This window comes from Eublepharis macularius, chromosome 11 (genome assembly GCF_028583425.1).
Source record: "Eublepharis macularius isolate TG4126 chromosome 11, MPM_Emac_v1.0, whole genome shotgun sequence".
Classification (NCBI taxonomy): domain Eukaryota; kingdom Metazoa; phylum Chordata; class Lepidosauria; order Squamata; family Eublepharidae; genus Eublepharis; species Eublepharis macularius.
In genome coordinates this window covers 79896616-79922896 of record NC_072800.1, presented here as the reverse complement: position 1 = coordinate 79922896, position 26281 = coordinate 79896616, and the positions used below count along the sequence as shown (strand labels likewise).

The following is a 26281-nucleotide window of genomic DNA, read 5'->3' as shown; positions in this document are numbered from 1 at the left end:
GAAAGCAACTGACCGTAAGAGCAATCAGAGGATAGTTCTCTTGAAAAGATGGAGAGAGCAGGGCTCATTTCAAGGGGGAACGCACAGGAACGCCGTTCTGGCAGTTCCCCAAAGAGGTCACACGTCAGGTGGCCCCGCCCACCTGACTCTCGGCCATTTTGGGCCCGTTTCGTCCTGGATTTGGGCCAAAACGGCCTCGATCGGGCCTCTGATGGGTGGTGGCTCACTCTCCTGCTCAGCAGCAGCCCGATCTTGACCATTTTGGGCCCCTTTTTGGCCATTTTCAGCCCCTTTTTGCCATTTTGGGCCCAATTTTGGCCCTGAATGGTCAGGATTGGGTCCAAAACCGTCAGGATAGGTGATGCCAGGGGTGTGGCATATGCAAATCAGCTATGCCAAGGAAACATTTCCGGTGATGCCAAGGGGCGTGGCACATGCGAACGAGTTATGCTAATGCGTTCCTCCAGCTCTTTTTCTACGAAATGACCCCTGGGAGAGAGTATTAAACTCAGTGGACAGATTGCTAGAGGTTAATCTCAAAAACAGTTCCTTACTTGGATTTCCTCTTTTGTCTCCACCTGAACACTTTTAAGCCACATTGTCAAATCATTAAAGGCCATGAGAAGTTTTATGTTCATGATGCAGCCTTTTTTAAAACCATAAAAATGGGGAATTTATTTGTCCATTGTTATCTGTTTGGCATCTTTTGCATAATTTGATGTATATCTGGAACATTTCAGTCGTTTTGAACTTGGAAAAATATGCATATGAAGATTAGCAAGGATTAAGGGTGCTGTTGTTGATAGATGGGTCACTGGAAGCAATGTCAGAATGGTCACGTAATTTCGAAACAGAATGCCAATCGAAGTGCAGCGGCAACTGGATTTCCATATGGCAGGTTTCCTTGAGTTTTCCATATCCTATGAGCGCTTCCCTGACTTTGCTGCAATCTTTCCCTAAACATCGTAGCAAATCAGGTGTGGGAAAGGACATTGGTAAGATGGGGAAAACCTGGGAGGTACACAGAAGCATCACAGTGTTGGGCCAAAGCATGGGAAAAGCCTGTTTTCTGATAGTGTCCAAGCCAGGGAAAACAGCTCATGTGTAAGTGTTAATTCTTACAAGATAAGCAGTTCTATGTGTAATGCCCAGGCAGTAATGAGTCAATGTATGTATTTCTCAGTTGTAGAGAAAGTTTTGGGTCCAGTAGCACCTTTAAAAACTAACAAGATTCCCAGGCTGTAGGCTTTCAAGAAACAAAGTCCCTTTGTCAGATACCTGCAACGTGGAAGCCTGTTGCCAAAAGCTTGTACCCAGGAAATCTTGTTGGTCTTTAAGGTGCTACTGGACTCAAAACTTGCTCTTCGATTGTAGTTTCACGGCTACCCACCTGAAACTATTCTTAGTTGTGTTGTTTTTTTCCTAGTAAAAGGAGAGGGCGGGAAAGAAGAAGGATCAAACAGCATTGCTTGCTATCTTGTTTTTTGCTAATTTTATTGGGATTTTGATAGACAGTGCCAAAGTAGTTCAAGTTTTACAGTCTTATCTTGAGTGCTGGAAAAAATATGTGAGGATTAAAGGTTAGAAAGTTGGTGGTTGTTTTTTTAACATCCCGGAGGGATGTCAGCTTGGCGATCTCATGTTGATTCTTGCCTGTTCACTAATGCGCAATTAAATCACATTATTGCCAGTCATAGCTGCCCACTGAAATGTATTTGCGTCAGTAGAACTATTCAGGAACTGTGGGTTAAGGATTGCAGCCAACATATTAAGCTGCTTGCATGCATTAGAAACCTGAAGGCGGAAGTGGTGGTTAGCAATGTTTTACTAAGCATTTACAAAAAAAAAGAAAACTATTTTTGTTTTAAGATCAACCTTTTATTTGTCTGGTCTGATAATCCAAGATGGCATCACTCTCTGTATACTGTAGTTCAGGAATGGTAGCTAAATTTTGGTCTTCTGAAGGGAAGTGGAACATTTTGGGTTTGGGAATCTTCCATAGCAGCCAAACCACACCCCATCCTACTGTTGTATTTTTTTTTAAACAAGAAGATTTCCATAATTTTGTTAAAGAAGGCAATGTAAGACACTGGGCAGAAAAAAAGGATATGCAGGATTCCTCATGCTCACTTCACCTGCAAACACTGCCAATTTCTTGGACACAATGGCTTGTTTCAGTTGTCACTTGAGACCATACTAAGCTAACTTAGTATGATGTTTAAACGCAAGCCACTCTGCTATTGTTACTTAAGGTCCAGGAAGCCTGGACTTGGCTTATTAAACAGCATTAACAGTGGCGTTGCCCAGTGACTGGATGTGACGTCCTGACTTAATCCAGACTGGTTCTCTGATGATACATCAGGCTACAGAGAGAAAACAGTGAAACCACCATTGGTGAGGCAAACCAAGATCTGAGCAATTGTCTGTGAACTGAATCCTGGTTTCCCAAACTAACCACAGTTAAAACAAACCATCGTTTCACGTTCTAATTGAATTGAGCAAGTGTTTTTTCACACACACACACGCATGAGCTCTGCTTCATATCTACAGAGATGAATCAGCACATACAGCAAGCGCTTTGTAAACAAACCAACAAAAATCTTTTTATCCATGCCCTAATCCATCAGAACCATTGAGAACTATCATAAAGTTGACCTTAAGATGTTTTAGTTCCCTGGGCAACCGATATGAAAGATGATTTCTTCTGCTCATGCTCTTAACATTGAGAGCCTCTTTCCAAACTCATGATTGACTGCCTGCTTCGTGGGCCCAGAGTACGGTCTGCAGGCACATGATACAGCCACTCCACAGAAGACAAGCAAGTCTGGGTCTAGTCATTGCCTTGATAGTAGGCCTCCTGGGAAACATAGGTATGCTGCCTCGTGTTCCATGAGGGAAGAAAGGCTAGGATAAATATGTAATAATTAAAATAGCATCGGCTTCCTTCTCTCTACTTCCATTAATGCACTCACCATCCCCTGGTGAATTCTTCTCTGTACTTCTCAGTGAATCCTAGTTTCATACTTGAGCTGGCAGCTTGCCAACCCATAATTTACCCAGGGTGACCACCTGTGAAATAATGTCATAGGCCAAGAATGGGCAACATCTGGCAGGTGTGCAGAGGAGCGGCACAACAGACCATTTTGCTGTGCAGCCGGGGCTGGTTCTCCACCAGGGGACTGAGGCAAGCCCTGAGGTGCTGGCAGGGCTACTGGAGCACAGCTGGATCCCTGCAGGTCTAGCCTCCTCTCCCCCCCCACCCTTCGGGGTTTTAGTTTGCTAGTACACCAGCTGATACACGAACATCTTCACAGGTAGATGGTGTGTGTGGGGGGGCAGGGGTTGGCCCTCTGTCCAAGATGGTTGCTTGACCCCATCCTGAAGGTACCCAGGGAAGGCTTGAGTGTGATATAGTATAGAAAGTGTTAGTTCCCCGCACCCCGAACAACCCAGGTTAAAAAAACCAGTTCAGTCTTAGATGCTGAAACTGGATGTCATTATCTCAGCCTCAGTTTTTTTACTGTAAAACAGGAATAATAAAAATATACCTCCTAGTAACAACACTTTGCATACTAACATCCCTGTCTTATGCAACTGTATTTGGATACAAGTTCCATAGATTTCAGAAGTTGCATTCATTCAGTAAAGTTCCTTCCAAATCAGGCGGTTTATAGATGGAATAGCAGGTTAAGAGTGCTGTGGAAATATATAATTATACAACGGCAATTAGGTTTGTTTTAATTATAAAACAGTACAGGGCCGTCCTTCAGGTTTATTTTTTTTAAGGAGCATGAGCTGGTCTGCATTTTGTGGGTGTGTGTATTCTAGGGATAGAAAGGATTTGTTTATTTATTTTTAATTTGTCTTTGTCACTGAGATTCGCAGTGTATGTCCTTGCGATCAAAAGAATGAGTCCTCTAATAAGCAATGTAACAGGACTAGGAATATTATATGTCAACCACTGCATAAAATAGTATTTCCTAAGTAGAAAACAATGCTGGGACTTTAAGGATGAGGAGTCCAGCCAGCACCATTCTAAACATACTCTTCTTGACTAATTGCCATTAATTTCTTTACATATTACTTTGGCTAATAGATGATGGGGGGTGGATTCTATCTTAATTGGATTACTATGCAGCTCAGTTAATTGTTCTTGGAATTTTTAAATCTTTGCATTGTAGAACTTTAAAGAGATACAATTAGTTAAATTCCTAAATCTGAAATAAAGCTGCTGTTCTTTACCAGAGCATTAAGAAGAAGAACACAAGCAAGCAAGAGATGAGCACGTATTTGCGCTTCATTGTCTCCCGTATGAAGGAACGAGTGAGTATCAGAACTTAACGTCCAGTTTGCACCTAATAAGAATTGTTTAATTGATTAGACAGTTGATTTATGGATTACAAACATATTAATTGATTAAAAAGTTAGCTCCTGTTAAATTAGGCAATGTGTTTTAAGTGGAACGTGCGTGTGTGAGAGGGAACCTGTAGATGTTAGGCACTGTGGCAGAGGCATCCAATTTCAATCTCACAAAGGAGTCAAATGCCTCTAATGCCACTTCTAAGAGTCTTTCTACACAAGACATCTTACTTGGGGACACTAAAGTGTAGGGAGATGCAATATAAGTGGGAAGTGTAGTTTAAAAAGCAGAGCCACAGACTCTGTGAATTTCACGTCTCTACACTAGGGTACTTTAAGAAGACAGAGCCAACTGAGATCACTTCTCAGAAGGTTTGTTAATTTCATCTTTGCCTCCCTGAAGGCTCTGTCAATTTCACCTCCCCTTTGGGAAGGCAATGATGAAATTAACAAACCTTCTGAGGAGCGTTCTCCGCCAGTTCTGTCTTTTTAAACTACGCCTCCCGGCAAACATTGCATCTCCCTACACTTGAGCGTTCTCGTGTAAGATGCCTTGTGTAGAGAGACTCTCAAATGATGCCTGTTGAGGTATATGCATGCAACATCAAAGACAAACATAGATTTTTTTCTTCTAGTGATTATCTTATTCATGTGCAAGCATTTGAAATTTAACCGATTAGACGACTGATCGATTTAAATTCCTACTATTAATAAACCATTTTTTTAAAAATGAGTGTCAGCCTTAGTATTTATAAGTGGGGTATCTGGTATTAAAGCTACTAGATTGTAATTTAGAGATTCTCCTTGTATCTTCAAATTCACTGCTAGGAGACTCAAAGAAGGTGATGGTGGATTCTCTTCTCTGCCAGCAGCCCATTTTCCTCTAGATTCTTTTGTTCCGCTTCCTTCCCTGCTTACTATGGTAGAGTCACAAGTGCTGTGGCAGGCGGAAGAATGGAGTGGCCAAAATGATTTGGGCATGGGGAGGGGGCAGAAGTTAATGATGTCTCATCTCCCTGCTCAGCTGCAAATGGTAAGGAGCGATTGCAATTTGGGATCCCTGATTAGGCTCTGAACATAAGTTCTATTAACTTGTAATAACATTTATGGTTTGACCAGCCCTGAGCACATTGTTGGTGCTGGGAATATCATAAAGATCTGTAATTTTCCTGCAGGTAGAAGTAGATTCAAAAATAATATTAAATAGCAGGTGGAAGTAGATGAACTGCTCTGCTCGCCTAACCAATAGCTGTAGCTGTGGCATCCTTTATGATTAGGCAATATCCTTTCCCCATTGATCCTTTCAATAAAAGACAAAGAAAGAGTTTTTTAACATGTGCTTCTAATTTGGTGTAATTTCAGATTTGATGCTTCAAATTACAAAAATATAACTATTAAAATTCAGTTCTGAGCAGTACTGTAAGTAGTACTCTGAACTTGTGCCTTGTTGATGGTTTTAATGCAGTCCTTTTGGGGAGGGGGAAGCAGGGCCATGAGCCCAGTTTCCCCATCCTTGGGGATCCTCTTAAGGGGTCTTGGGAGTGCGGCACTGCAGGGACAAGTCCAGCTGGGGGCTGTCAGGGCATGCTCAGTCCCATATGGCAGCGGAATCTACACAGAGGTTTGCACCCATGTGGATCCCACAGCCTGTCATCCCGTGGATTCCCCCTTCAGCAGGCGGGCTGAGGGGGTGAGGGGGGGGGAATCATCGGCTGGCAGGCAGGTTGGCCAGTGCTTGGATCCACACCCTGTGTTGCGCCAAGGCTCCATAACGTGTAAACCCATACAGTTGTGGCCTTTTTAATACAACAAATCGTATCTGCGTCTTCGTGCTGCCCACTCTCACCCTTCAACGCTGGACCCGCAATAAGTCCCAACTTGGCAAGTACAGTTTTGATATAATTTTAATCTTTTGCACCCTGCCTTGTTTAATGAATTGTGGGAAAGCTTATGTATATAAAATATATTGATCAGCTCTTACGACTCAGAATGTTGAGGGGAGTAAAATTTCCTCTCAGTTTATAAAACAGTTTTCTGTGTTTGAGGTTAACACTCTACGTGCAGATAAGGATACCAAGGATTTCCCTGTTTTGTAACCTTGTTTAGATTTTAAGGGGAATAGCTTATGTGAGGTGCTCAGAGGACTTTATCTCCAGGTTGCGTTGTAATGTGCAGACTGAGTGGAAATCTTCCTCTTGTTGATGTGCAATTTTGCTTGTCAGACAAATATGATTTCAGCCCCTCATAAGAAGACTTCCACTTGATTTACCTCTTTCTTTGACCCAGTTTCTAAATTGATACTTTGTGGTGTTTTTTTAGGCTATCGATCTGAACAAGAAAGGCAAGGACAACAAACACCCCATGTATCGTAGGCTGGTGCACACAGCTGTCGATGTCCCAACTATTCAAGAGGTATGTTCCCTTATAGTTACGAGAAACGCCAGGCTTTTTCCTGTCAAAAGGAAATTATAGGATGCATAAAGATATGTAAATAACAATGTTTAGGACCATTTTGAAAGATCAGATGCTCCATACTGAGAAACTCGCAGTAAACCTAAACCCTCATTCCCTTGACCTGCATAGCCCAGGCAAGCCCGATCTCATCAGATCTCGGAAGCTAAGCAGAGTCGGCCCTGGTTAGTAATTGGATGGGCGATCTTCAAGGAAGATGGGGATTGCTATGAAGAGGCAGGCCATGGCAAACCACCTCTGTTAGTCTCTTGCCTTGAAAACCCTAGGAGGGGTTGCCATAATTTGGTTATGACTTGATGGCTCTTTCCACCACTACCAGCCCTCATGTATTTTGTCCAGGAGAGTCCCTTCCCTTTAATGAGAGATTCTGGAGACTGAAGTTGGAACTTCGTGCTTATACAAAATCTGTTTTCCAGCATTGTGCTATGATTTCCTTTGTAGTGCAGTTTCGTGTTTTGGATTCCCCTCACCAAAAAGAAGTAATTGTTGGCAGCAATGATGCACGTCTTAATTATACTTTTTTTAAAAACCTGTTTAGAAAGTAAATGAAGGAAAGTACAGGAGTTATGAGGAGTTCAAAGCAGATGCTCAGCTTCTTCTACACAACACAGTTATTTTTTATGGAGGTAAGTGAGGTTGCATTGGAGAATGTCTACAGAAAGGTCTGGAGGAGTTGTTGTAGAAAGTATAGTATAGAAGGGTCTTGACTTGATTTGGAATGTCCTTTCAGGATATCTAGGTTACAGACTGGGCTGTGCTGAAACCCTCTGCAGTTTCTGTATAGGTTTGGCAAATGTTTAGGCACTATTAAAAGCATTCATTCATTTTCATCTAGACTATGGAATGCACAGGAGGCCGTGGATGACAGGATATGGTAGACAGGTCCCTGTACCATTGCAACAAGAAGTCCAAGTTCTGCGGTTAAATGGTTTTATTCAGAAATCCAGTCTTTTCCACATATATTTCCATAGAGTTACCCAGAGGCAAAAAAGCATCTCAGCAGTACATGCTTCCTTGATAGGAATAGAAATTTGAGGAAAGTACAACTCTAAATACCCACTCATTTCCCCCTCCCAGTTAGACCACAGGTTTGCGCGGGAAAGGGTCTGGGAATGCATGAGAGTAAACTGTAACGTTTCAGACAGTGCAAGGTCACTTCTGTGAGCTTCAAAGAAAGAACAGATAAGACAGCTGCGTTCTCAGACTGCTAGAGGGAGAAACGAACGTGACAGAGCATTTGCAAAATGAAATCAAGGTACAGCATTAGCTATGGTTCAACACATAGAACAATGGCATGGATGTAGGGGTACAGAAGATCCCTAAATGCTAGAAGCAGCTGCATGGGCTTTAAGGTGCTGGACAGTCCTTGAACAGTGTAGCCCACAATAGATTGGCTTAGGAAAGCTCCCCAGGATGCAAACATTTGAGTTTCTACATAAGGATCCAGTGATCCCAATAGTGATCCCAAAAATCTTGTTCTGGAGAGAGAGCCCCTCCCCCCCGGTATAGAATTTCAGGCGGCATTTCTGGCTGCTACAATAGGGGGAAGGTGGGAAAACCCCCACTCCATGGGCAGAAATCCTTGTGCCAGTGGAAGCTTTAGTCTGAATCCACCCATGCCGTTGTGAGTGAGGAGACCGGGCAGGGCTGGTCTTCTCACTGCATGGATGTGAAACGCCTCCAGGCATGTACTGGTAGGGCTTGCATCACAACTTCATGGCTCCAAGGCTAAATGTCTTGGTCTCCAAATGTCTTTGAAAATGTTGGTTTTCCAACCGTTGTTGGCTTTCCGATGAAAGGCTGTTCAGCAACTTTCAATGTGAAAATAAAAAGTGCAGATATCTAGCTCAGGTCTAATTGTCCCTCTGAGTGTGCTTTCTTTACCCTTTTACATCCGTCTCTGCCCTGTTTTTGGCCTTCCTTTCCATATTATTGTGTTTGCAGATAAGGCAACTGATGGGGTGGAGACACAGAAACAGAGAATTTAGAGAAGAAAAACAAAAAACCCTGCTGGCTGGACAAAACTGTCTGCTAGCTCCCCCCCAGATCAGCCTGTTCAGGTGGAAGCACAATTTATCACAATGAGTCCAGGTGCATTGCAGGCAGGTGTTTTCCAAGCTGATAGTTCCAAGCGACTCTAGCAAGCCAAGCTGTATTTCAGGAGAAAGCAAGGCTTGGATCCTAAGATATCATTCCATTCACACACGTATGTACTCTTGCTCAAGCAGAAGCCCTTGTTGGTGTTCGTGCAAACCCTCAGCAGAATTTGTATCTTGTCAGCTTTTTCCATCAGCCCAAATGGTAGCAAACCAGGACCCTAATCACTGCATGCATTCCTTAATACTTCTCGGACGTTGCCACTCATGCTTGTGCTGTTGGTCCTACGTGCACAAAACTGCAGTGTGAATGGAACTGTGCTCGAGCCTTTCTTTGTTCCAGACACACTGCATAGGATCCAAGTCCAAATATCGGGGGGGGGGGGGGGAGACAACAGAATGTGCATTAACGCCATGGTGCGCTACCCGCAAGGGTTCCTTCGCACTATATGGTAACTACATTTTCCGTGGCTGTACCATTTTTTATACTGGTAAACACACCAAACATCAGTGTTCTAAGCACTCGGCAACATGCGCTGGGGAGCCCTCATCATCCGCAGGTTTCTGCTGTGATTACATGACCCATTTAAGAATGCACCCTTCAACAGCAAGTAGCTGTGGTAAATACCCTGTGTACGGCTATGAGCGACTCTAAGGTACAGCTCTGCTATGAGTCTAATTTTATTTTTTATTTTTAGTATTTGGAGCTAAAAAGAGACTGCGTATTTACTGTTGCGTGAAGGCTGTACAAATACTTACTGAGCTGTGATTTATTTATTTATGCGTGTTTTGATTTACAGCGGACAGCGAGCAAGCTGATATAGCCAGGATGCTTTACAAAGATACCTGCCACGAGGTGAGTGTTATTCAGCAAGCCTGTTGCTTGGCAATGCCGTTGGGCTTCAGAGATCATCACAGAACAGTTCAGGGCTTTTTTTCAGGGGGAACGCGGCAGAACGGAGTTCCGGAACCTCTTGAAAATGGTCACATGGCTGGTGGCCCCGCCCCCGATCTCCAGACAGAGGGGAGTTGAGATTGCCCTCAGCGGCGCGGAGGGCAATCTAAACTCCCCTCTGTCTGGAGATCGGGGGCGGGGCCACCTGCCATGTGACCATTTTCTCTGAGGGCAACCCACTGAGTTCCACCACCTCTTTTCCTAGAAAAAAAGCCCTGGAACAGTTTATATCAAAACTGATCGGAGTCATCCTGCAAGATACCCAGGGATTAAAGAAATCCAACCCAATACTTAATGCAGCTCTGATAGTCCCAGAAGAGATGCTGTTATGTGTTCAGTGAATATGAACCCTTTTTTCAAGTTTTAATAATAGGATTTGACTCCAGCGGCACCTTAGAGACCAACACAGTATAAGCTTTTGAGAGTCAAGCTCCGTTCTTCAGCTTACAGCTGTATCTGAAGAAAACCTTGTTGGTCTCTAAGGTGCCACTGGACTCAGATCCTACAGTTCTACTGTAGACCAGCATGGCTCCCTACTTGAAACCAAGTTTCAATAATATAAGTCATATTTTAGCAAAGGTTTCTCCTATTGGCATCTTCCTGCACTGCTGTGGAATTCATTTTGGAAATCATGCAAACAGAACAGGAAAAAATATAATTCATCTTCAGGCGTCTAAATGTGTGCAAAATGGCTGATTAGTTAACAGAGCAGTGGCATTAGGGTGGCTGCTCAGCTTCTGGATAGCTCATATGCACTCATCTAGGCCAGTTGTGTTTTCTTTCTGGCTTGATTGATTGATTCAGACTCGAAGCCATGTTCTAGTTGAAAGGAAAAATTGAGACGCCTAAATACTGATAATGACAGCTATCATACTTGCTCTGCTTCTGTAACCAAATTAGTTCTAAGCTTTTGGAAATTCTTTTAAGTATGATAATTATTCTCATGTATATGTCATGGCTTGTTAAAAATATAAAAGGAGTTTTAGCATCCCTCTTAGAAAGAACGAATTATTTCCTAAGATGGTATTTTGCTTAGTTGATGCTCCCAGTATGATCCTGCAAAACACAGAGGCCAGCTTGGAACCTTATTCTGCAATTTCTCATTTTTGAATTGTTAGGATAATGCTTTATCAGTATGATGGGAAGTATATCATTGACTGTGTGCTTCTTTTTTTCAGCTGGATGAACTTCAGCTTTGCAAGAATTGTTTTTATTTATCAAATGCGCGGCCCGACAATTGGTTCTGTTACCCTTGTGTAAGTTTTTCTTCATCTTGCTTCTTCACACAGTGTACAATTTAAGTTCTGGAATTCACTGCGACTGTGTGCCAGTAGCTGTTTTGCAAGTAGCAGACATAGAGGATAAGTATGCTGGCGGCTAAGCCACATGGAGCCTCTGTGGACAGAGGCAGTATACTTTTGAATACCAGATGCTGGGAACAAATCTAATAGTCACTCAGATGCACCTCTTTAAAACCCATTTCACAGCCAGTCTGAGTGAGGCTCTGTCACTGGGATATGACCCTTTCCCTGGAGCTGGAGGCAGGTGTGAAGGAAGGGCCTGGTTGCTTCTTTTTAGCCAATGAATTAAGCATTTCAGAGTCCCTTCCCATTCACTCCCCTGCCCTTCAGGGTTTGCATGTCAGTTTTTCATTGTGAGCTTGAGGGCACAGAATTGTCTTTCTTTCTAAAATAAGTTGCACAGTGTCTAATAATTGAAGTGATTTATAAATAAGAGGCTGGTGCTGACAGTGCCGTTTAACGTGGTGTGAATTGGGCTAGGCTGCAGTTGGGTTCCAAGACGAGCTGGAATAAGCAAAGGGAAGCCCTGAGAAGAACGCAGACTCTGGAAGCTCTGCAGGAAGACATAGTGTGGCTTTATTTGGCTGTCGCCCTTTCAGCATGAGACAACAGTGTGAAAGAGAAGGCTGAAGCCTGGGAAGGCAGGAAGGGTTACGTCAGTGCTTCGTTCTTATGGCCGATGGCCACTTTGGGGTTCAGGAAGCAATTTTCTCCAGGCCTGTTTGGCCAGGGATCCTGGAGAGGTTTCTTGCCATCTTCTGGGCGTGGAGCAGGGGTCACTGTGGGTGTGCAGGGGGGAGGTGGTTGTGAATTTCCTGCATTGTGCAGGGGGTTGGACTAGATGACCCCGGAGATCCCTTCCAACTTCATGATTCTATGATTCTATCCCCCCGTGCCGTAGTTACAAGCAGAAACTAGCCCCACAGCACTTGTGAATGATACTTCCCTGGTGTTACATGTAATGCAACTCGGGTCTGGGTGTCCGCAACCCAACTTGGGTCACATATCACACTGATTTGGACCCCCAGGCATCTCAGAGTTCCCAATGGCCGTGGAAAGCAGTCCTGATTACACGGGTGCTCCTGGCCATTTGCCAAAGAGGACTTTTAAAAAAAAAAATCCTCTTCCTATCTCTGTCCCCATAGCATTTAGAATAGGTTTTATGCATTATAAAAATCAAATGATAATGGAACCCTCTAGTGATGTGCAATACCATAAATTAAAATCATTGGAAGCAAAAGTAGTTTGGAATTCAAGTTTACTAAGATTCTTTGGCTGGAGGGGGGGGGCATTTGGTAGAATAAACCACGAATAAACCACATGTTTTACTGTTAAAATCCTTTCATTTTTAAACTTTGTATTAATTTTGAAAATATCATGCAGCCATTATTCCCCATGATAATACAGTCAGTGCCCCAGACCTTACCCTGCATTGTAGGAGCCGTGTAGGAATTTCCCTACACGGAAAGTTGTAGTTGGGTAAAAACTATAATTAAGTTTCATTTTTATTATATGGTTGAAATGTAACGCTTTAAGCACCAGCAAAAATCATTGATTATAAATATATTTCTTTAATTTCCAGATACCCAATCACGAGCTAGTTTGGGCTAAAATGAAAGGTTTTGGATTCTGGCCTGCCAAAGTCATGCAGAAAGAGGACAATCAGGTTGACGTTCGCTTTTTCGGCCATCACCACCAAAGGTATTCTTTACACCACCAGCTTCTGACAACGTTCATCTCCTTTCCCGCAGCCAAGCTGAAATGATCACAAACTTTGTCAAAAGGACTCCCCCCCCCCTTTTGTGCTTATATGATTTGGGGGGGGGGGACTCTGAAACTGCCAAGCGACTCGTGATAGATTCTGCTTTCTGGATTACCACAGGGATGCGCCTTAATATCTTTCAAATAAAAGATAGTGAGTTAAAGTCTGTACGAGCCATTTCTTCAACTAGCCGTCCGAATGAAAGGACAGCACTTATCGCTGTGGAGCGTAGTGGGGAGAAATTCAGATGCCTTCAAAGAGGTCAGAACAGCAAAGAAATAATGATCTCCTTACATAAGGAGTTGTATCACAACTTTGTATTACCCTAATGGGTCTCCATACTACTACAAATAACCCCTATTGTTGTCAAAGGCCACGAAATAGAAGAGGAATACACAGAAAAATGGCTTAGAGGATAACAACACCCTTTGCCTTTCTTTGTGTATACTGCCTTTTTCACACTGGAGGTTTGAATCAACTGTTGGATAATCTTCCTTTCTTTTCCTGTTTTTTTTTAAAAAAAGAGCTTTGCATGAAAAAAAAATGCATTATCAGAAATATCCAAAGAAATGCAAAACTTGTGGCGAAAAGACTGGGTTTCTGCTTGTGACAAATTTACGCCAATCAGTATCAAAATGGGCGAATTTGGGATATTTAAGAAATTGCACAGTGTGGGTTTCTTTCCTTTTTTGGCAAAAAGCAGTGTTGTGGCAATTGGGTGCTTTGAAAAGAGGATAGTTGAGATATAAGGATACTTTACAAACAGGAAATCTGACGGCTGCTCTGTTTAGCAGCAGCTGCTCTCCAGTGACGTGGGCTGAGGTCGTCCAAGGCCTGCTACATGAAATTCCTTTTTTAACAGGAGAGGTGTGGTATTGAACCAAGGCCTACTTCATGCAAACCATGTGGTTCTGCCGCTGAGCTACAAGCCCTTCTTATCTGGAGAAAATTATTAATGGAGGTTATTGCTTTCCAGTCTCACTGGAACTGTGATGTAACAGCAGCATGAGTAGATCTGATCTCATTTACGTATTAGGTGTGCCTGAAATCATACGCAGCATACTCCTTTTGGAAAACTGCGCCCTAGATAATTTCATTGTCTGTGTTTGTGATATGTAATCATTCGCATGAGCCTTCTTAAGCGTGTCTTTTCATTTACACTGTGCAGGGCATGGATCCCTTCAGAAAACATTCAGGACATCACAGTGAACATACATCGGCTGCATGTGAAACGCAGCATGGGCTGGAAAAAAGCGTGCGATGAGCTAGAACTGCACCAGCGCTTCCTTCGGGACGGCAGATTCTGGAAATCAAAGAATGAGGATAAAGGCGAGGAGGAAGCAGAATCTAGCATTTCTTCCACCAGCAACGAACAGGTGAGTAGACCTGTAAAGTTATGGTTGGATTGGCCCCAAGCTAGGTTGTTTCTGTATTCTAACTCCTTACGAGGCAAGCTCTCTGTACCTCTTGCACTCAAAATAGATAGTTTCCTCATTGGATTCTATAGCAAGGAAACCCCTGGATTGTTAACTGGCATAAATGTTGGTAATCTCCAAAAGTGTGCACATACTTGCTACTTTTGCTTAATGTAGTCTGTTTCTAAGATTTTGCTATGCAAAGAATGTGAACAGTTTGGCCAAAGACTTTGGGGGTGAAAAAAGGAAAGGGCGACGAACGGAGGTATAGGCCGGAAGATCAGAGATCTGCCAGTTCTGTTCCACCGCATTCTGTCTGTCTGATTTCACCAAGCATGCTGTCATTGATTTCAGGCTTTTTCTCCAAAGGCATGAGAACTGGAAACTTATATTTCTTTAAAAACAGGCCTAATTTTGCGCTAAATACCAGATTCTATGCTTGTATATCAGTCTTGAGAGATGATGAGGGATATACGCAATGCTGTTGTGATATGTGAAATGTTAATGGACATATTGATACTGGTTTCATTCTTCTTTGTATTGCAGTTACAGGCCAGTTCATCCAAATAAGTAATAGTTATTTGTCCATGCAATTGTGAGAGGCAGGGCTTTTTTTCAGGGGGAACACGGGGGAACGGAGTTCTGGAACCTCTTGAAAATGGTCACATGGCTGGTGGCCTCGCCCCCTGATCTCCAGACAGAGGGAAGTTTAGATTGACTTCGGCATGGAGGGCAATCTAAACTCCCCTCTGTCTGGAGATCAAGGGGCGGGGCCACCAGCCATGTGACAGTTTTCTCTGAGGGCAACCCACTGAGTTCCACCACCTCTTTTCCCAGAAAAAAAGCCCTGGTGAGAGGCATATGCAGCCCTAGAGAAATCCAAATATGAACTTGCTGCATCTGTAGAGACAGCCACAGTCATTTTGATTCTGATGACCGCATAACTGTTGCAGTCGTAGAAACAGCACCACCTGTTCCTTTGAAGTTACAAAATTCGTATTTGGTTTCTCCACGGCAATGTGAACATCATCCAGGGTACACCAAACTCGTGGAAAAAACAGGGGCCTCTTCCTCATGTAAACTAGTTTATACATTTAAAGTGAAGGGAATGGAACCCTTCCGAAATATCCAGCTATGCGTTATACTGTTAGCAGGGTCATGTGTATGCTACATCTTAGCTTCATTGTCTATACTGTGGTTTTGATCGATTCGCTTCAAAGATATCACACTGTGGATTCCAGCCCTTTAATTGAAATTCTGAAAATATGGCCGTGGCTGCAGATTGAACCACGGTTAAGTTAAAAATCTGTACGAGTGCCACTAGCGCTATGCTCACACACTCCTCACCCAAGGTATGGTGAAGACTCCCAGTTAGATCCTGACTTCAGCTTCCAGTAACATAGAGATGCAGGCACGTGGGTTAATGGGCATTTGTTTTCCCTCCATGGCCTGTGATTTTAAAGCCTGCATTAAATGGTGTAGAATCTTGGTTTGGGGCGGGGGTGCGATGGGGTGGACCCTAGTTGAACTGCACATCTGTATTCATAGGTAAATGGGTAGCTAGAGTTAATGTCTAACAAGAAATTCTTCATCATATTTTGCACAAGATGAAAGAAACGAGTCCAACAACAAGCAGTTTTGCATACATTTTAACTTAATTATGGTTAAGTTTGCTGTCTGTATGCAGCCACAGGTTCGTGCCTAAGGATTTGGTTATTATTTCAAAGCTAAGTAATTTTCAATTCTAAACTAGCACACAAAACAATACTTCTGTGTTAAGAAGTACCTCATTCTAATGGCTCAGTTGTTTGTCTGATTCCTCTTGGATTCAGATAAAAATGTTTGTTGTTTTTTCCCACAGTACTAGGGAGGGATGAAAACTGTCAGTTTGTAACACGTCAGTCATGTCTGTTCTGCTGTGCTCTGAATTTCTGCTTGGTTCACTCTAGTTCACAGCATCATGCTGCAGTGTTTGTTTGTTTTGCAGTCTTGAGATAAGGGCAAGATCCTGGGAAGGAGGGCTTTCCCGCGCGCTCTAAAAACTTAATGATATAAGGCTGTGGTTTGGTTCAGATGTAACACTAAAGGTTATTGGCTTATTCACCCAATCCCGCTTCAGTTTGTGTGCTGCAAGCCAATCAATTATGTCCAGATTTTTTGGGAAACTGGAGTCTGGCATTGCACCCAAACTGGCAAACTAGAGTTTTTGTTGCTTTGTTCCCACTTTTGGGCCCTGGTCTACACGGCTAGTGCGAACCGTTGTTTACTGATTTGAATGTAATGGCAAACTATAGTTGCCTAAAAACACAGAACTGACTCATTAGGTCATGGCCCAATAGTAGAGGAGGAAGAGGGAAGGAGGGGCCAATAGCAAGTGAGCCCCAAAGTACTGAAAGACTCCCGAACCTTGCTAGAATCACAGTGGAGTATAGGATTATCCTTGGGGCTCTCACGTAACTTATTTATTTAACACTGTGCCTTCCTTGCAACCTCTCAAAAACTCTGCATATGTGACAAATCTCTGATCTGATTAAGGGAATTTTGACACTCAAAGCTTATACCATGGAAATCTAGTTGGTTTTTAAAGTGCTAATGGATTCAAATCTTGTTCTTCTGCTGCAAACCAGCTAGGGTTGCCAGCTCCAGGTTGGGACAATGCTGGAGATTTGGGAGGGTGTGGACACCAGGAAGCTGGGGTTTGAGGAGGAGAGGGACCTTAGCGTGGTATAATGCCATAAAGTCCACCCTCCAAAGCAGCCATTATTCCAGGGGAACTGATCTCTGTGGCCTGGAGATCAGTTGTAATTCCAGGAGATCTCCAGCCACCACCTGGAGGCTGGCAACCCTAAAACCAGCACAGCTACCCACCTGAAACTATCTCAAAGCCTGGCTTGCTTTTCACATTTTTAGTGCATAAAGAGAAATGATTGGTGCTAACAAACATGTATTTTTCTAGAATGTAATTTAGCAGGTCAGTCATTTTTGCAAAAAAAACAAAAAAGTAGTTGACTATCAACAATTCTGATTTTTATTTGAACTAATACTATATTGGCTGTTTCATAGCTGAAGGTTACTCAGGAACCAAGAGCAAAGAAAGGAAGACGTAATCAAAGCGTGGAACCCAAAAAGGAAGTAAGAAACAGCATGTCTTTTGGTACATGTGAGCAAAATTGCAAGAGGCATCCTTCTAAGGTTTCACAGATCCATCATTTGTCCCATTTTCATTAAATGTGTGAGCGTTGGAAGGATGATTTTCTTTTAAGAGTACGTTTGACTCTGATTCTGTTCAGAGTTGAGCAATTTTACATGATGATTTTACCAAGCATACATGTTTGTCCACATATATGTAAAAACATGTTGATATTTCATTAGGGACCGATAGCAAAATGGAATCATAAGATTTGTTTATTTATTTACAACATTTATCTTTATCTTACGCTGCTCCTCAGGTGACCAGAAAGCACAAAATCCTATGATTTTGTGGCCTGGCATAGATGTAATGTCAATTTTTTAACCAAGATTGAAAGGTGAGGAGCAGGCCAGGGATTCGGACCATCCTTCTCTGACGTGCATTCTTCCTCTTTCCTTTGTCTTAATCGGGGTTTAATATTATTAGCACTAATCATGATGAACTCTAACCAGAGATCCCATCTTAATCGCAGTGTGAAACTAACATGCAGATTTGCCCAGTGCAGGAAGGAGAGGAAGGGAATGTGTGAATTTGCTGTGGCCTGTTCCCCATTTCCTAACCATAGTTAAGAGATGGACAGTGTTACGTCTGTGCCAGGCTGGTTCGTATGTATGGAAAGCATGTGTTTAAATTAAGTAGTGCATTTGTGCAGTTTTGTGCAACCAAAGTCAGAGAGATCTCCTTTTCTTTTCCACAAGATTATAGTCCTTATTGTCCTATACTACCGTGGCATGTTAATTTATTTCTAGACTAGATGTGATTTCTTAATTTCTTAATCAGGTCATCAGACAGCACAGAGCATTGTCATCTGTATTAATGCTGTAGCATTTTTCTGCTGCACAGCTAATGTGAATGTGGTAGCATTAGTCTTTTGTCTTCTGAGGACATCACAAGAGTATCTTGATATTTCATTTACGTGTCGCTGCAATATATCCTTCACTGCCTTTCGCCCAGATGCTTGAGGTCAGCTTCACTCACCATGAAGATGAGTAATTCTGTTGGTTATTTGTAGGAGCCAGAGCCTGAAACTGAAGCTGTGAGTTCCAGCCAAGAAATCCCCACAATGCCTCAGCCCATTGAAAAGGTTTCAGTCTCAACCCAGACCAAGAAATTAAGTGCCTCTTCTCCCAAAATGCTGCATCGGAGCACCCAGACCAATAATGACGGAGTATGTCAAAACATGTGCCATGACAAATACACCAAAATCTTCAGCGACTTCAAAGAAAGGATCAAAGCTGATCACAAGAGGGAGACGGAGAGAGTTGTGCGGGAAGCTCTTGAGAAGGTATCGGCCTGGCTATAATTGCACCCACCGAGTTTGGCAAGGATGGCACCAATTCTGATTGTACACCTTCATTGTGCTGTGAGCGGTTGTCACATGCACATGATGCAATGAGGGATGTCTTTCGGTTAGAAAAGAGTTCAGCATTTTTGTAAGGTTGCATCTGAACCTGCGGCAGGGTCGGGGTATTGCAGGATAAGCCCCTCATGACAGAATAGGCCTAATACCACTCCTGGTCCAAGGCAGAGGCAGAAACCACAGTTGTACCTCCATGTGCACGTAGGGCTCCCAACCCTCTCTCTTGGCAAATGCCGGGAGATTTCGAGGATGCTGCCTGTGCAGAGGGCAGAGTTTGGGAAGGATGTTATGTCACTGATGTTCTAAACCGCTTCCCCTAGTCTCTATGTCTTTACCACAGAGACTAAGGGGAATTCCTTGAGCATCCCACTATGCGGAAGCTGTTTTTTCTTCAGATCCTCAGTTCTTCAGGGTTGGGAAATTGGGGCTGGAAGAGAGTAAGTCTCCTCCCCAAGTGGGTAAATGGGAGGCCTACGTGCATGACACAGCACACAGATTAGTTGTGCACCATTGCAGACTCAATTTAGGGCAGTTTTTGTTGGAGTGAATTTTTCACCAGCGTCCTTGTGAATGCCTGCAATCCTACACAGCCGCGTAGATGAGCCCCAGGGGGAATGCTAACGACGCATCCCATGTACACAAACGAGGATGAGGTGTATTTTATTGGGGGCAGGGTTTTTGCTCTGCTTTATCACTCAAACAACTCTTTTTTATTTTTAAATCTCAGCTGCGTACAGATATGGAAGAGGAAAAAAGGCAAGCGGTGAATAAGGCTGTTGCAAACATGCAGACTGAGTGTGACCGAAAGACGAAGCAGGTCAAAGAGAAGTGTAAAGAGGAATTTTTAGAAGAAATTAAGAAGCTAGCTAGTCAGCACAAGCAATTGATTTCCCAGACCAAGAAGAAGCAGTGGGTAAGTATGGGCTACCTAGCAATTACTGGCAATGGCTTCACAAGCACTGTTGTGTCTCAGGTTTTTGCTTCCAGAGCATGAAAGGGGCTTCCTGGAGGGTGTGAACAGAGTTATTTTCCTCCACTGTCTCTGCTGTGTCTTCTACTCTTACCCTTGGAATTATTTGTTGTCCCTCCTCCTCCTCCTCCTCCTTAACAACAACAACGATAAAACAGAGTAGTTTACGAAGTGTATTATTATCCTCACAACAATCATCCTGTAAAGCGGGTGGAGCTGAGAGAGCTCTGAGAGAGCTGTGACTGACCCAAGGTCAGCCAACTAGCTTCAAGTAGAGGAGTGGAGAATCAAACCCGGCTCTCCAGATTAGAGTCCTGCTGCTCATAACCACTACACCAAACTGGCTCTCAACCAGCTAGAACAATGTTGTCTTCCAGTTGGTTTTTCCTTCTTCTTCCCTCTTTGTACTTTCCAGTTTGAGCCGTATCTCTCTCCACAGTTATACCTCATTCTCTGTGCCTTGTCATAATAGCCCGGCACCTCAAGGCAACTTGGAGCCTAGAGACAGTAATAGTAAAAAGAGATCGTAAAAGAGATTTTCACCCCATCCACATGCACACCCCCCGCAGTCCCTTCCAACTCCTAGAAAATTGATTCCTGAGGGTTGCAGAACCCACGTAGATAAAAAGCCACATGGGTTGGGGGAGCTGCAGTGAGGAGGCTGCAGGGATGGAACTGCCTTTTCACTTGATAACTAGCCGCTAAACCACAGCTTTGCCTGTGGCGTTTGATCTGCAGTGACTCATTCACATGTGCAGGTCATCAAGCAGTAAAGATGCACGTGTGAACACAAGTGAAACAGTCTTCCTCAGCACTACGGTTTGATAGGTTAGAGCAGTGATCCTGAAACACGGTGCCCAGGGTGCCATGGAGCCCGTCCACCTATCATTCCTGCTGCCCGTTTGATTCTTTGCAAAAACACATTTCCAAAGCAAAGAGCCAAATCCCAGCTTTCCTTCACCTCATCAGAGCAGAAGATGCTTCAGGGAGCATCTCCTCTAATCTGCAGGGAGCAGCCCTTTGGAAGTAGCTGCCCCCATCATAAGATGCTCAGGCTTGGAACTCCCAACATTTGGAAATTGTCCCCCCATGACAGCCATTTTGTGTTTGGTCGCAACTCCAATGGGAACCGTTTTGAGATGGTGCCTGCTAACGTTTCTCTGAATTCCGGAAGTGCCCACAGACTCAGCAAGGCTGAGGATTCCGGGGTGAGAGGCTGGGTCTTCTCCTTCCTGAGCCGAAAGTGCTCGAAGCATAACCAAGGCTGCTTCCCCTGGCAGTTCTCCTGTCAGGTGGTAATAAGATGCACTTTGGGAAAGGGACACGAAGAGGCACGGCTACGTTTGGTGGTTCTAGAATAACGGTAATCTTTGGTCATTCGCAGGTGTATTGCTGCCGTTTCCCCCATATCTTTATCCTGCCCTTCCTCCCAAAAGGTCAGGGCTACGTACATCGTATTGTAACCAGTGATTTGTGAGTGGAAGACATGACAGGCTGGGGAGATGCAATGAGGAGGAATGCTGTAAAGGGTGGGGAACATTTGAGTTCGTCAGCTGCCCCGTTCATGTGTGCAGTAGGCAGGGCTTTTTTTCTGGGAAAAGAGGTGGTGGAACTCAGTGGGTTGCCCTCAGAGAAATGGTCACATGGCTGGTGGCCCCGCCCCCTGATCTCCAGACAGAGGGGAGTTTAGATTGCCGTTGGGGCAATCTTAACTCCCCTCTGTCTGGAGATCAGGGGGCGGGGCCACCAGCCATGTGACCATTTTCAAGCGGTTCCGGAACTCTGTTCCACCGCGTTCCAGCTGAAAAAAAGCCCTGGCAGTAAGCAAACATGCGCTGTCAGACTGGATTCTTTCATACTTGCAAACTTTTTTTTGTTTTGTTTTGATAAAAGCAACTCTTGCCAGAGGTCTCTGGAGGAGGGCACAGGGTCAGCAGGAAGCAGATTTAAGGCAATTAAGGCAGAGCGTTTTGTGAGTCTGATTGTGGTGCCTTCTTGCTTTCCTTCCAGTGCTACAACTGTGAAGAGGAGGCGATGTACCACTGCTGCTGGAACACTTCCTACTGCTCCATCAAATGCCAGCAGGAACACTGGCACGCTGAGCACAAGCGCACCTGCCGCAGGAAAAGATGAACGCTTTTTTCTTCCCTCTCGAAGGAATCGCCCCCGTTTATTGCCATTTTCTGACGCAGCAGGTCTCTTTTTGTTTCCAAGGGGCCAGAATTGTTTGGAATTCGCTCCCCCCTTTTTTTGCACCGGCCTTTAAAACACTTTTTTCATAAAGAACTTTTTGCACAGTTTTAAACTTCAGTCTTGCGTTTTAACGCTCCTCTCAAATTGTTAATTCCAACCCCCCCCCCCCCCCGGTCCCGTTTCTTTTTAGCTTTTTTTGTCTAAGGTGGTTTGAATATCAGCTGGAGCACATTAATTTGGGGGAGGGGGTAATTTTAAACCTAGACATTTGTTGCATTTTCAGCAAATAAAAAAAAAATAAAAATAAAGCAAAGTTTTTAGGTTTCATAGAGACACAGAAATATAATGACAGGAACATTTTAAAAAGAGATCTGAATGTAAGAAGTATAAAACTTTAGAAAAGAAAAAGCATACTACCTTTGATGTGTAACACTTACCTGTTAATCGCATGAGCTGGTTTTTGTTCAGCTTAATTTCCTGTTTAAAGGCATTATCTATTGGTTTGAACCAGTGGGTATATATGATTGAATTTTGGGAACAGGGTTGACGCTGCAGGTGCGAGTCCTGCGTATTTTTTTCTTACACTTCTTTTTCTCCCCCAGTTTTGTTTGTTTCATTCGTTCCCCTCCTTCCAATGTATAACTTTTATAACAAAATATCAGCTTTGATCTTTTAGCTTAAAAATCACAGGGGACTGGGGTAGCCTTTTGCTGAGCTGGATCTTAGAGAAAAATTAATATTTAAATTTTAAATTTTTGCACATTTCATCCTTGTTAACATGGACGCTTGTAAAAAGGAAGCCAAAAAATAAAAAAAGGAAAGGAAAAGATATCCAGTTTTACATTTAGTCATACATGGAGCTGTAAAGATGAGGCATAAGAAGAAGAACGGCTTAATAATTCATCCCTCTCCCTTCCCTACGGTTCCCTTCTACATGGAACGTTCTTTGCCCATTAATCTATGTTACTTATTCGATAGTAAATTAATTGAAATTGGGAAGGGGTGGGAGAAAGCACTTAAGTTCCACAGAAGCAGTTATGTTTGTATTAATTGGTCAATCCCATCTCTATACTTAGAATGAAGAATAATGCATGTTACTTTTCCTGTATTAAAGATGCTGTGATTTGTAAAAAGTCTGTCTTTCTGTGGAATGTCTGGATAAAGAAACATTACCAATGGGAATGGACTGATAGTTGAAAATGGATTTTCCCTTCCCCCCTTCCATCTTTCTTTTCGTTTATTTTATGTATAGGTATATATACATATAAATATATATATTATATATATAAATTGCATCCCTGTTCAGAGACAATTTTTAATAATAGGTGTAAAGTTTATTTAACCAACTTTTTTTTCTCTTTTAAAGCATCTCAGCATTTAGGGTTCTTTTAAAAAGGTTTGGTCTTAGACTCGACTAATGCCCATTAATCACCTAGCTTTTTTTAAAAGTTAGAAAAATAATTTGTAAATATTTATTTTAGACCTTGGATATTTATTGAAAGCGATGACACAATGGAACGATGGGAGTGGAAGAAAGGAGAGGAAAGTTTTTTTTTTTTTTTTAAAGGACGTTTTCTGTGGGTTTTGTCAGGGTCGATATAAAGATTAAGCTCTTATTCCGTCTTCTGTGATCTGCCACTGAAATCCAGACTGTATGCAAACCACAGTAACTAGAATGGACTAGAAACGGCTACATACTTTCTAGCGTGAGGTTAGTGTGAATTTAAATTGGACTCTGCCAACGATAACCTTCCCCCCGATACTTGAGTTCTTGGCACATACTAGCGTGCACATAGATCTCTCGCATGCTCAAGCTGCCCTGTTCATTCCAGTGGATGGAATACATTCACCCTATGCAGAGAAAAGAGCAGGCAAATCTGCTTTCTCCACCGAAATGTAGGCGGAAGCGCTTCCGGGCAGGGGAACGCCATCTCAGCATTGGAGCTCCGTCGCTCAGAAAAGGATGCTTGATTTGGGTTATCTTGTGATCTACAATCCTTGATTAGCCTTTGTTGGCTCTGTGTTGTGACAGTAAGGAAATCACCAAACAACAAAGGGACACCCAAACCGTTTTGATTATTTTTACAATTTCCCGAAAGAACTTCGGTCCAACCCTATATAAAAAAAGGCAAGTTTTCGTGGAAACTTTTTGCGTGTAAAATCATTCCAGGATATATAATATTTATCTGATAGCTGCATGAAAGTAAGGTTTGTGTTCTTTTGGCTTTTTTTTTTTTTTTTGGTCTCTGTTGACACGGTTGCACATTTTCAAGTTACTACAGCGTGAAAACTCTTGTGTGTTTTTTTAAAAAAAACGACAAAAGATTAACAAAAACATTTTGTGGCCTGGTTTTGTATAAGTTCTAGGGGGAAATATCATTGTTTTAGGAATCCTGATTTAATTTTTTTTCCCTGCAAATCATAAAGCTATATTCAAGTGTTGAGCTTAGCCACTATGCACATTGTAATTTACTCATTGTGGCTGTCCGGTTCTATGATGCATTCTGGCATTTTGTAAGCTGCTCTGACTAGCAATATATAGAGTCATTAAATGTGTTAACATTGGTTAATAAATGTATTTGAAAAGGCAACAGTACTTTATAGCTTTCCATGTTAAGTTGTTCTTGGTCTCTTGCATATTAACATTGATCTTGTTCACATTGTTTGTTTTAGGGAAATAACAATTAATGCTCCTTAGTACCAAATTCATTCTCGCTAACGGTGGATTCAGGGGGGGCTGCTAATATAGGTGATGATCATAATTAGCCCATGGAAGCCTAAACCGTCTGAAGCTTTTCGTGTTTCTCAGAGGGCGAGTCTTCTACAATTCCTTCATTACAGATGGTGTCAACTGGGATGTTAATCAGTCGTACGTTGCAGTTTTCCATTATCTTAATAATGAAAGAGAGAATAGACAACTTTTTTTTTTAAAAAAAAGGTTAAATCCAAAAAAAGCACATACATTGCTAGGAAAAGAAGCAGCTCCTAAAATTCAGCCACATCCTTGTTTTGTGAATTCATCCAAGGAAGAAAGTAATCAGCAGGAGGGAAAACAAAGTTTATCCTGAGAGAGAAATTGTGACGGCGCACCCTCCTGACCAAATATCACCGTCCCTATCTCTGAGCCTCTCCACTGGTTTGCATCTTTTTCCAGCCTGCAGACACCTCTGTGGGCACAAACAGATGGCCAGTTATGGAGATGATGTAGTCAACTGCTGATGTGAGTTCATTTTGCAGTGTTGTAGCTTATTCCTGATGGTGCCTCAATTCCCTAACCTGCACCTAATCTTACCTAAGATTAGGTGTTGAGGTGCTAGAGAGAAACAAAACTTTACCAGTTACTAGCTCGGCTTGACATTCTGCTGCCAAGGTTCGGTCTAGGAATTACCAGACCGTCTTCCCCTAGGTATTGTTTTCAAGTTAACCTGACGTGATAACCAAGGAGAGACATCATCCAAGACTACCTCATCAGGCATTACTGAGAAGTGGAAGCCACAGGTATAATAACATTTCCTTTACATAAGCTTTCCTTGACATTTGCTTCTTAAGGGCATAATCTTACTCTTTCTGACTATTAATATATAATGGCAAGAGTTTAGGGGGGGAGTTGCAATTTGTTTCCATTAAATAGCGTGTCCCCATTTGAGTTCCTCTTTTTTTCTCCATGTTTAGGGGGTCCCAGCTTCCAATATGTTTGGGATTTGCTTACAGTTGTTTCAGATTCCTCTGCCAAATTTTAGCTCTGTTGAATGAATTCACATATGTGATTCCTCTATAGACATACCTGCTTTCCAATTGTATTAATAAATCATTTTTTAAAGGAGCAGACATCTCAAAAGTAAGCTAGAGAAGTTCTCGAAGGAAATCTGGAAGTTAGTGGAAAGCTGGTTAACAGCCATGATAACTTATTTTTGAGTTTCTGAAATGTAATTCAGGAAGTTTACATTTAAAAGATGGTCCAAGAAAAAAAAAGTCACCCTGTGCCTTCAAATACTTTATGAGACATTTATATTTTCCACTAATCAATTCCATATCTAAAAGTCTATAGCATAAGGTAAGGTTAACATTGTAACCAATTTCCCCAGGAGATGGGGGGGAATAATAATTTAAAGGAATGTGTTGGCCTCTTCCCGTCTTCTGACTACAGGAAGCTGTGAGGGCTCTTTGATTTGTTAGCAAAACAAGTATTTAAAAAGGGATTGGAATTG

At 42.7% G+C, this 26281-nt stretch overlaps 1 protein-coding gene across 6 annotated transcripts in view; it reads left to right on the top strand.

The window, feature by feature from the left end:
- ZMYND11 (zinc finger MYND-type containing 11) overlaps nt 1–24669 on the top strand; it is a 113453-nt gene extending 88784 nt beyond the window's left edge. For 5 of the 6 annotated variants that reach the window (XM_054991195.1, XM_054991193.1, XM_054991194.1 and 2 more), the window contains 11 exons: nt 4246–4323; nt 6679–6771; nt 7370–7457; nt 9728–9783; nt 11061–11138; nt 12766–12884; nt 14114–14321; nt 17424–17492; nt 18563–18835; nt 19638–19823; nt 21891–24669. In XM_054991195.1, coding sequence (XP_054847170.1) covers nt 4246–4323; nt 6679–6771; nt 7370–7457; nt 9728–9783; nt 11061–11138; nt 12766–12884; nt 14114–14321; nt 17424–17492; nt 18563–18835; nt 19638–19823; nt 21891–22013 — 1371 coding nt within the window. In that variant the 3' untranslated portion in view covers nt 22014–24669. The remainder of the gene's footprint in view (nt 1–4245; nt 4324–6678; nt 6772–7369; nt 7458–9727; nt 9784–11060; nt 11139–12765; nt 12885–14113; nt 14322–17423; nt 17493–18562; nt 18836–19637; nt 19824–21890) is intronic. The other variant, XM_054991197.1, reaches the window with a different exon arrangement.
- Nucleotides 24670–26281: the final 1612 nt, after the last annotated feature.